The 11,315-nt window shown below is 42.8% G+C and overlaps 1 protein-coding gene across 1 annotated transcript; it reads left to right on the plus strand. All coding sequences in view use genetic code 11, as the record gives it.

Annotated features, from left to right (window-relative positions):
- Positions 1-4,304: 4,304 nt before the first annotated feature.
- Positions 4,305-10,832, plus strand: EGR_05062 (Membrane-associated guanylate kinase, WW and PDZ domain-containing protein 2; the record flags this gene model as incomplete). The annotated part of the gene is made up of 7 exons (XM_024494311.1): positions 4,305-4,331; positions 4,562-4,970; positions 8,234-8,292; positions 9,305-9,373; positions 10,007-10,040; positions 10,508-10,581; positions 10,800-10,832. 7 exons carry the CDS (start codon positions 4,305-4,307, stop codon positions 10,830-10,832), a joined length of 705 nt encoding a protein of 234 aa, XP_024351260.1.
- Positions 10,833-11,315: the final 483 nt, after the last annotated feature.

The raw sequence follows: 11,315 nt of genomic DNA on the forward strand, positions 1-11,315 counted from the left end.
TTGCCAACGCTGGAGCGAAGAAGTCGCAACATCAAGTAAGGAAATTTCTGCTTCCACTCCCTTCGTATTTATTCATAGGAGTGTTCAAGCCAAACCGAAATTTTTGATTTTCCCAGGCGGGAGTGAACGCATTTCAAGAGGTAGGAACTGCGTTTGCGTTTTCCACACGGCCTTCAGTGTTTAAATAATACCTGGAGAGCTTCGCCACAGAAAGAGCTGTCAGTACAATCTAACTATCTTAGGTCAGCTTGCCTGTCTTGGTACCCAACATGTGCTAACTTTACACATTTTTTAATGTCCTTGAATGATCGGAGTGTGTTTACTGTTCCCACAAAAGATTATCCTTTTATTAAACTTCACAACGACAGGCATGGCGACGATTGGGCTTTCAAGTACAAATTTCACAGGAATGGTTGTTATATACGTACAGCTCCCTTGAGTGTTGGCACCATTCAAACGTCTTGCTAAAGATAAGGAGCTAAGATTCTCCCTACTGTAGTTGAATTCTTTTGTGAATAACTATTTGCTGGTTGGGTTTTGCGCTCTCCTCGTTGAAAGGAGGCGTACTTCATCACCCACCACAGTTTTGCATACAAGCATTCAGTGACACTGCTGCCCAATGCCATCCTGATGGACGGCACCTGGACTGGAGTGTGATGCACCACATTGCGCCGGCTATGATGGTGTAAAAGGAGAAACTTTGGATTTACTACAGTCTGTAGTACTGCCAAAGCAGAATATCTTGCACACTTCTAACCATTTGGTGAACGGAACTTGTGCAGTGAAATCGCTTCAATGATCAACCGCTCCTTTAGAGTTGGATTGTAGTGGTGTGTCCTTTTGCAATCCTAGGGTGTTTTTTGCTTTTCCCATTTGTCCTATCGTATCCATCACAAAATATGGGTACGCCGTAGCCCTTTCCCCCCTCTTCTGCAATCACTCGCGTTTTTACTCTTTTGTTCTTGACTTAACAAGGTCGCCAGCTAAAAGAATCTAGTTTCCATCTTTTTTTCTTAGAAATGGAAAACTAAGCTGGTTCTGTTTCTCGGCTTAATAGATTATTGAATTGGCAAACAGACCTATGACTGTCGGAAAAAATTGTTTTATTTCCGGAAAGAAGTACCAGAGTCTCCTCACTTTGTCTCGGTAGTGGTGGAATTTCGATTTGAAAGAAGCTACTGGCAATTTTCATAAATCTCACAGTGAAACTTCTGAGGCAAATTTCTTAGACGGTAGGTCCGCCTTAGAGGTTTTCAATCTACCTAATACAAAATCCGTGTTTCTTCATCTCTTGGTCGTGTGAATAGTTAATGAGTCTTTTTTTAAAGGAATGCTGCCCATGTTTTACTTGGAGGAAAATCGTATCTCTGAGCACCCAGCTGGTTGAATCATGGGTAAAGTAACCAGAAGTGTGTTGTCCTTTCCTTTGGATGGTTTTATACCGTTGAGCTTTCTTAAATGCAAGTTCTGAACAGGAGCTTCGCCTGGCTTTCTATCAAGAGCGCTCAAAAGTAGCGGTTAAATATTTTTCGTTATGAGGGAAAGGGTCAGGATCTTAAAATATTCATCTACTCTCTCAGAGCCCATGAGACAGCACCGAAATTAACTTCCAAATAAAATTTTATGTCTCTAATAACTATAAATTTACGTCTCCAGGGGAGACTAGTTTATGGGAATATATATCTTGTGTATTTCTTTGCTAAAATATTTAGCAGAATCCTACCACGAAGTGGTCAAGCCCCCAATTGTAGCAGCCTGAATCTTTCAGACGTATAAAGAGCTGCAGGCTAATGACATAACCTGAAGGTCATGCACAAAGGGGAAACCTTAGGTGCCCATGTAAGCAAAACAAAGGGTTGAACCAACAGGAAAAGTATTACATAGACCCCTCTCCTTTTGAGCGTCGTTCCCGCCGCTCCCCATCCAAAGCGCCCCGTGTTGGCCATCACAACGTTGTTAGTACTGTAAGGAAAAACATCCACAAACCAACCATGCCATTCATTGAAGTCGTGTGCAACTGAGAGGATATTTGACCTCAATGTCACTGACCTCTCTTGGCGATTCTACTGGATCTGGAGTTTCGTCATATTCGAGAACTGCATTGAGGAATGGGGCACTGCGCGAGCCATCTAATATATATATCGCTAGTCGTCAGGACACTGGCTTACAAACAAAGTTTCAAGTCTATTTTCCTTGTTACTGTGTTCTACTAACTTTAGTGGTGCCCACTCATGTCTGTCCGGGTTCTACCTAGCTAGCAGGAAGATGGAGGAGATATTGCATGTTCACTTCATTGGCATCTTCATACAGGTATTGCAGCCACCTCCGTAACGAGCTTCACCGGACGATTCACGGCCACGGCTAGTGTCGCTTCAGTTGTTGATAGCATTTCTGCAGAACACGAGACTAGGGTAGTTGACGAAGGCAGAAGTCATTTTCAACCCTTCTGGCAGGAGTTGTCATAGGTTCTTTACCCCCAGCTTATTTCCTTCTTCCGTCGCGCTGTTTTTTCAGCATCGGGTTCGCTTTCTACCGTCAAACGTAGCGCCCTAAATCTTTCCAAAGTGAAGATGGGCTGGGAGGCTACCTGCACGACCTGGAGACCATGTCGCCCAGCAAAATTAAGGCAGCGAAGCTTCAAGCGCCCACGAATTCAATGCGAAGAAATAAATAAATAATCAATGTTGAACAATCGCTGCCAGCTTAAGAATTCTTTGCTTAAGGAAAAGTATACTTCCTATGTAGGTGTTTTGGTTCAACCTGGGTAGAGTGTACGGTTTGTTATCCTTTGGTTCACTTGTAAAGTAGAAGGATAAGCCCTCAAGCATCCTTCGCTTAAAATTTTAGCAAATTATCTACTCAGCTAAATTTTGCTTGTCATTTCAGTGCAGTGTTTCTAACCCAATTAATTATTGTCTATTTTTTATCAGTTGTGGGACCTGACTGTTGACATTTCGGTTCACGAATTCGTCCTGTTTGCTTTTGAAAACAAGCTACTTTTGCTGTCAAATATAATTTATGTGCCCTGTGAGTCGAAAATAGTATTTTATTGGACCGATCATCGTCATTCCATAGTTAAACTGCAATCCCTTTTCGAGAGTTTGTCACCTACGCGAATTGCGTTTTTACTTTTTTAAACCATTTCAATTTTCCCTCCGTCTTTTTTCGTCTGTTTCATAACGTTCACTTTGCCCTCGGAAGTAAACGTCCAACCTTCGAGTCCGTCTCAGAATGTTTCATAGGCCTTGTTTGCATTTTGCTTGGGTTGCCCCTCAAGTTGTAATGTGAATGCCGAAAGGGTTGTTATCATGCGGCCCTAATGTAGTCATGGCATTATTCACAAGTCGTTTAAACTTTGCCGAAATGTATCAGCTTCACTCTTCTTGTCAATGCTGTCTTCGCTACTCTCACTCTCACGCTTCCGTATTGATAGAATGATAGCAAATTTGTGTTCTAACCTCTTTAACTGCCGACAATCGTCGTCATTGACAATCCTAACTGTTTTACTCCTGTAATAAAAAGAAAGAAGGGTTGGGGACACGCGTGGTTGAATCGGTGGTAAATACAACAGATGCAGAGGTGGCGGTGCCATCGGTGCGCTAAAAATGCCTAATAATTTCTTCCTCCTTTTTCGTAAGGGAAGGGCCTTCAGGCGAACCTCTTTGTTTCATTCATCTATGAACTTTTGGCTTTCCGCACTGGGTATTTCCACTTTTTCTATTGTCTATTGCCAGCATAGTCGTGAAGACTAGAGCTACTTTTGAAGTTCCGGTAAAGGTGGCACAGAAGGCACTTGATACAATATTGTATTCCACCGTCACCCTACAACCAAGGTAGAATCTGAATCTTCTCCGAGGCGGAGTATGTAAGTCCAGAAAGTAACCATAGGCGTGGGCCGTAGGATTATTTCAATAAAGAGTTTTAGATATTATATACAGCTAAAATGTTGATAAATACCACATTTCGTAACTTCTTTTGAGTGCCGTCGTTGGCACTTCTGATGGTTACACCGGCGCGAAGAAGGGTTGAAAGGAAATATGATCAAATTAGTGGTCTGAACTACCGGCGTGGGAACAGAACTACAGCCACTGTAGTATCAATTTTGCCCCCTAACTTGCTCAGGCAAGAATTTTATGGAAGAATTGCTTCTTTTTTGATAGCGAGTCTGATTTGCTTTATACACCTCTGGCTCTGTAGCGGGCAGTAGTTGCCTACCTTTGAAGTACCGAAAGGTTGATGTGTTGTTTAGTGGAAAATGTGCTTTCGTGCAATATTAATATATTCTACTGCCGCTTCAACCAATGATGTCGACGTTGCTCTCAGATGCTGTTGTGAGTCTATGCGAAACTATGCCTTGATGGTCTTTCCAAGGATGAGACGCTGGAGGTACGGAAAGAGGATTGAATTCGTTTACAATCAAAACAGGTTTTAAAAGCTGCATAGTGTTTCTTCCTTGAGCATCATTAACGGCGCTCCCAATTGCCACTTAGGTGAAATCATTCCCGTACAACCGATGTGAAGGCTGAACCATAACTGTTTGATCACTTGCTATGCCTTCAAGTCCGCATCAGCGAGGAGTAAGCCGGCAGTGGTGGAGCGAAGTGTGCCGTTTGCACCTCCAGAGCTATGCATTCGGCGCCTGAACACCTCACCGACGATCAGCCAGCTATCAGGCGAGGCGGAGGAGGAAGCAATGTCGGCAACGGCATTGAGGTCGGGAGCAGGTGCTGGAGCGGTGGTGACGGTGCCGGTGGCGGTGACAAAACAGGCCAACGGCTTCGGCTTCACCTTAGCCGATCAAGTGGGTGGACAGCGCGTTAAGGAAGTCCTTGAACCCACCGGTCTTCGCGTTGGTGACGTCATCCTTGAGGTCAATGGCAAGTGGGTCAAGGAAGCCTCTCATCTGGAGGTCGTTCAACTGCTGAAAACCTGCTCCATTGGCAAGACATCCAACTTCCTCATCCAAAGAGGTATCCTGCATTCTCTTAGCCACATTTTCTCGAACTGTTTGTTTCTGCCACTCACCTGTATTTGATTGGGCTAGAATTTCTGGAAGTTGGATCCTTCATTAAGCGCTCAGAGTGTTTCAGTCCTGATTATTAACTATACGTTACCTTTGACCCTTATACGTGCTTCCTTGTTTGGCAAAAATGGTTATATCAGTTATAAGTGCGAAAGTCCAGTAAACAAAATCTGTCACTAATTCAAGTTTTGTATGCCCTCAGTCATACCAACGCAGGAATATCCCAAAATGTTAATGAAAATGGTATCGGATTTGGTGCTTGGGTATGCTGGAAAAATGGAGCTAAACGATGGTTAGTCGTTGACCAGGAGGTACTCAAGTCGCTGTTTATGCCTGTGGCTGTTCTCGATCCTCGTTCGAGCATCTTTGGCGTTGGCCTTGCCCCTCTTAGAGAGTACATTCCAAATAATGGAATAAATATTTAACTTTCTTGTGAAATGTTTACGACAAATGGCTTTTAAATGCTAATTAAAACTTTTGGCAAGTTGGGGAGGGCTGTAAAGGTTATTAACTGAAGCTGTAAAGTTGTTTTCGATGCGAGTACAGCCGTCATGTAGTCAAATAGCGGTTTGGTATGTACTAGAAATGGCGATCGTAAAAACACCTTTAGTTCAGATGCAAATTTTTATTTCTTTAAGGCCAGACGTCTGATGAGTGAGCCCATTTGGATGCTTTAAATTCGTGTCTATCATGATCTGCTGTAAAAAAGTAGCTTCTTGTGAAATTGAAGCCATGATGTGTCAATTTTGGTCTGGTACTTCGTTTGATTACCTAGAATTTTGCCTTTTTTTATGAATTAAAATCCATTTCTGGATTCTTGATCACAAGTTCTACTTTTGATATCTTTGCGCAAAAAAATAAATCTTACTGTGGTAATGGTAGCACCCCAAGTTTTCTCTGAAACCGGAAGGAGCTATAATACCAGGTCAGGAAATGTATTACCGACGTGTAGGAGGGCTGGGTAGCTACTGCCGTGTCCTAGACGCCTAGCCGCCCAGCGGGAGTACAAAAGACGGAACCTTAAGTGCCCGAGTAAGCAAAACGAAGGACTAAACAATCAAAATGCTGCAGTAACTGTTTGAATTAGTCTCTCATAGAAACTTTTGCAAGCGCTTGGAATGTAGGTGACATTCCTTGTTGATGTACTGATTTGCATGACAATTTCCCCTGTCCAAATAAACGTTTGACGCGTTCATTATTAGGGCCTCAAAAGGAAATCCATCGCTGCAACAACTCGCAAGAGACACTACCTCGTTATACCGCTAAATAACTACAAAAAACGTTGCCATCCTCATCAAATCCCGATCGATTTAGATTCATTTTATTGTTCCAAGCTGAATTTATCCCTTTGTGACATGATTTGATGAAACCGCTTACCATCGTAGATTGGCATAGAATCTGCGTCACATATAGTGCTGAAAGCGGATGTGTTAAATTCCCACAACCTCACCGTTTTTATATTTGCTCTCTTAAAACCATTCTACAACTCTACCTACTGGTGGAGCATATTCCTTTTTCCATAATAACGCCTATTTCTCATTTGTGAAATTGCCCTCCGCGTTATCTATTCCCATGATGCCTCAAGGCCTCAAGAATCCGTTTCCCCCCATTGAATTCCAAGCACTGGTAGATACTTGTTCTTTCGAGGTGGTGAAATTCACGTGCTCCTCTGTTAGGGGGAAGAATGACTGACAAGTATATGCATACACACACACTAGTATCTCTCTTTTTGCAGCAAACTTCTTAGTTCTTGCATGCCCCGAAGTTTGGCATCGACTGAGCCATTGTTTTAGCTTAAGTCTTTTGTTTCTAATGCTCCCCCCTCCTTTCATCTTCCCCCTATCACTGCCACTAGCTGCATACAGGTGTGTGAACCTGCTCTTACTTGCACTGGAAGTAGAGGCTTTTGCGGGCGTTCTACCCCGTTGCTCTAGAAACGCTGCCTGCTGAGTGAGGGGTGACACCTGGTGAGGTGGTCTGGCGTCTATGCCGACTAGTTTTATCAATGTATAAGTTTTTTTAGCATGTGGATTTGTTTTTTTACATATGCTTTGTCAGGCTGCTCTTTGTATTTACAACCGCTGTCCTTTTTTTAACCCTTCCATTCGATTTTCGCCTCACTTTATTAGTTAAGTTGATGGCGATGCCTAGCAGCGTCAATGACCCTTCTTGTTGAATTAGATCCTTTTCTTGGATGCTTGAACTGAACTTTCATAGTTTCATTCCTACGTGAAATCGACTTTTAGCGTAAATGAATCTGTTACTTTTATAGCTTAAAATTTGGTATGGACGGGCATTCTAACTTTTAACCGTTCAAGAAATCTTTTTTATCCCTCACAAGAAATAGTCCCTGATTTCCAGTTCTACGATTCCTTTGAACGCTTCTGACTGAGTAGAAGGAAGATTGTACATTGTTTGAATTCCAGTTAGGAACTGAAAATTCCTATCTAGTATCACAAGGAGAAACTAGATCGATGGGCATTTCTGATCTTTCTCCATCAAATCTATAGTGACACTTGCCAACTCCGTTTTAAAAATTAATTACGGTTAATGTCTTTCCCATTGTGGGGTGCTTTCATGATTATTGCGGCCGATTCTTGATACCTTTACTCCTGAGACGGATTAAGGATTATCCGGCCTTCAGCGTCATACTTACACGCATCTTGGTCCTGCTGATAATGTTTTCAGACTGCTCATTGCCTTAAGGAGTTCTGGAGCTCCACGATTTCGGTAAATGCTTTCATCTACCCGGGAGTCCTATTTTCATTGCCACGAACGATGGGTTGGTGGACACTCTAGCGCGGCTTAGCATCAAAAATTTTACTCAACTTATTTTCATCAACCGTTGATGCTTAATGTTCTGCCTTGTGCTCCAATCAGAAGCATGTCGGGTGCTCTGGATGATCTTGGAGTGTTCTATTTAGCCCCTCTTTCAACGATATCCTCGTTTCGAGTTTACTCCCTACTTTGTTTAACATTGAATGAGAAAGTTTTCTTGTAGGCTAGACAGCCTTGCAACGCTTTGAGATAATATGCTATCGCTAATACATTTGGACTTTTCAACATCTTATCAAAACATTTATTTTAACCTGGAGCTCAAATTTATTTTCACTGTCACGAGGTAGAGACTGCTCAGTTCTTAAGCGGCGTGTCAACATTCTGCACTTATACTTGACTCAAAGTCTATTTATTTTCCCCTTTTGCTTGTAGTTCTACCGATTTCCGTGGACAAAAAACACATGGGCGCGAGTGTGAACTCCAATTTCACTGTAAGTCTACCCCTACACAATGATCCCCCCTTTCCTGTCAACTTTGCGATGTTAAGACAATGGTTTTCGGGGGTAGACTGGTCGCCTCAGCTCATCAAAGAATAACTCCATTCAAAAACTGTGTAATTATCATTCCCAGACTAAGAATAGCCTACACCCATTTTGTTACTTCTGAAATCAACTGTTCTGTTTGGTGGTGTATTGCAACCAGGGTTATCATAAACCAGTGGAGAGCAGCATATGTCTCCCGCTTGTGATGCGTGAACCCCTTGGTAGGTGAATATGTTAAACGGAACACGGCAATAACTCTGAATTCATCCTGGCATTACTGGAGACTTTGAGACAAAATGTAATTAATATTCTGCCTTTGAAGAGAGAGGTTTCTTTGACTGCAAAAGATGATTTGGGGTGCATTTTGTTCCTCTCCCTTCCGCCTTTCCCCCTGTCTGACAGATTTTTTTATTACAGAGACACCGGAGGATGATTCCATTTTGTGTTTGTGTGGACCTTTTTTTCTTGCTCCCAAGGGGCCTGACGAAGATTGCAGTGTGATTCACCTGGGTGACCGGAAAGTTTTCTTAGCTGTGTTCTCGGAGAGGTTGTTCACTACAAATTTTACCTAAAAGTTTCTACCATAACCAATAGGGCCGTGTGGTTATGCGAAGGGTATTCGAGTTAAACCGAGACTTTGGGTCTTATAGCTATACCATTGAGCCACAGTCTATCCTTTTACACGTTTGAGGCCGGCACGCAATCCAGTTTAGATCCCTTTAATCAGGATGACAGTAGGCAACGGTGTTGCTGGATGTGTGCCTACCACGCCATATGGCGGGTGATGAACCACTTCTTTTGTCATTCAAAAGAAAGACGTAGAATCCGAACACGTGGACATTCAGTTCTATCTACAGAAGACACCGCACGGTGATGGGTAGTCTACTGCAAGAAGCCACTTTGGTGATAGCATTGTGTCAGTGATGATCCCTACCATAATGGTTTCCACCCCACAAAACAGTCGGTCGCTCCTGTCAACATTCAGTCGGCGCGTGGACGCCCAATCGGCGCACAACTTGTCGCCAAAAAGGTGCACAGGGGATGAATCTTTCTGTGAGGACAGTGAACACACTCGTTCAAGAGCGTTGGCAATTCCTCATATCTAGAGCAAATGGTACCAAGTCATCGCTGAGGATGTAAAGCTGGTTGTCTCAATGTGTTCCAGCCGTACTAGCAAATCTTCGGGAGTCCAAGCTTCGCATGCATTAGCTAAATGCTGTTGTCTATAAATGTAGTAGAAGACTAGGTAGAAAGCTGGATAGGGGTTACGCTACTTGGAATATGTTCTCTCCTATCTTTTGCACGCTCGGAATTCTTCGCTTGGTACCCAGTGCTTTACCTGGGTATTTCTTGATTTTGATTTTCGATTGGTTAAAAGAGCGCAGATGAATAAGCTCGATTCTCTTAAAAAGGGTGTACTCTTGCATTTGGTGCAAATAAGGGAAGCCTGGAATTGCCCGTTATCTTCAGTATACAACTAAGCCAATTGCATTTTGTTTTAGGCGCACAATTAATTCTCCTGGCTGGCAGTGTTTAAATAAAATAGCATAACCGGAAAGGGGTTGAGATGCGTTCAAGTCACATCCACCGCCCAGTTCCTTCCTTTCGGTGATGGGGATTTTGGTTGCTCCATCTCTGCTCACCGTTATTTTTTTTATTTCAGAGAGTACCCGACTGTGATTCACCACTGAGTTTTGGTAAGTGTTGCATCACACAGTTTCTGTGGCGACTGATTACCTTTTAAAGAGGAGCAAATGACTTCCCTCTTTTTTTCACATCCTCCATTATCGGGATTCGCATTCTTCCTCCACTGACTTATTGCCCCTAAGGGTGATTTATGAAACGCAAAACTAAGACTTATTAGTCTTGTAACATGTTTATGCGTTCAGTGAGGAGACTTTGGGCAGATTTTACTCCTTCAAACCGTCATAAAAGCAAATGTGCCGCGTTGTTTGTAAATCAGAGTGGAGACAGACGGTACCAGGGCGTGCCTCACATACACGAGGCGGAATCGGTTTTTCTCTAGCTCTATTTGTTCATCCCATTAATCAACCCGGATTGTGCTCTGGTCTAGTCTCGTACTATTTATTCCCATATTACCCCATTTATCGTGGGCATTGGTAACACAGCCATTTTTCACCCTCTTTCGTCTCCGCCCTTTTAGACGGTGCTGATATCAACGACTTCTCACCCACCAGCGCTTTGTATTCCACCTTCCACCCTGCTGATTACAATATGGTAAGTCCCCTTTCCAAGATTTAAATTACTATAGCAAGGTTTTCACTCCAACTATGAAGCCTTCTTTCACTAGTCCACCAAGTTTTAGGAGCATTCTTTAGCTCCTCTGCCTGAAACTCCCCTGATGTCGGCCTGTTAGAAATGTCGAGGATATCTTTGTTAATCTTGCGATCTTACGATTTTCCGGTGTGAAAAATACCTTTGTACTGCTCCTTTAGCTAGATTATCCCTTCTTGAGTGTACCTTCCTAAGCCTCTTGACCTAAAGAGTAGTTGTGTAACTTACTAATTTAGTTTTTTAGACATGCTTCTGAAAAATGATGCCGTACATATTTTTGATGCTAATTCATTCATCAAAATGTACTTAACTGGGGTTTGAAGATTCTGACGGATCTACTTTTACGCATTCTCCACCCACGTCACATGCTAATGACATTACAACTTTCCTACTCGAACTCGTACGTCAAAACGTGTGTGACGTGCTTTCTCCACCACCTTATGAAAACTGGTTTCGCCAGATCGTGAGACTTAGACGGATTTAGGATGTTCTTTGTCTGGAAAAAATCGTATGCTGAGCAGTTCAGTAGCGTGGGTGTTTCAATATCACCAGATCAACAAAATGCCTGGGTTGTAGAGGTCGACTTTCCTCTCGGACCATGGTACTGTGCGAATTGAAGAACTTTTCTAAGATTTTTATGAGGAGTTGCGGAAAATGTCTTTTGTAAGTGCAAAAAA

Source organism: Echinococcus granulosus (genome assembly GCF_000524195.1).
Source record: "Echinococcus granulosus chromosome Unknown EG_S00035, whole genome shotgun sequence".
Classification (NCBI taxonomy): Eukaryota; Metazoa; Platyhelminthes; class Cestoda; order Cyclophyllidea; family Taeniidae; genus Echinococcus; species Echinococcus granulosus.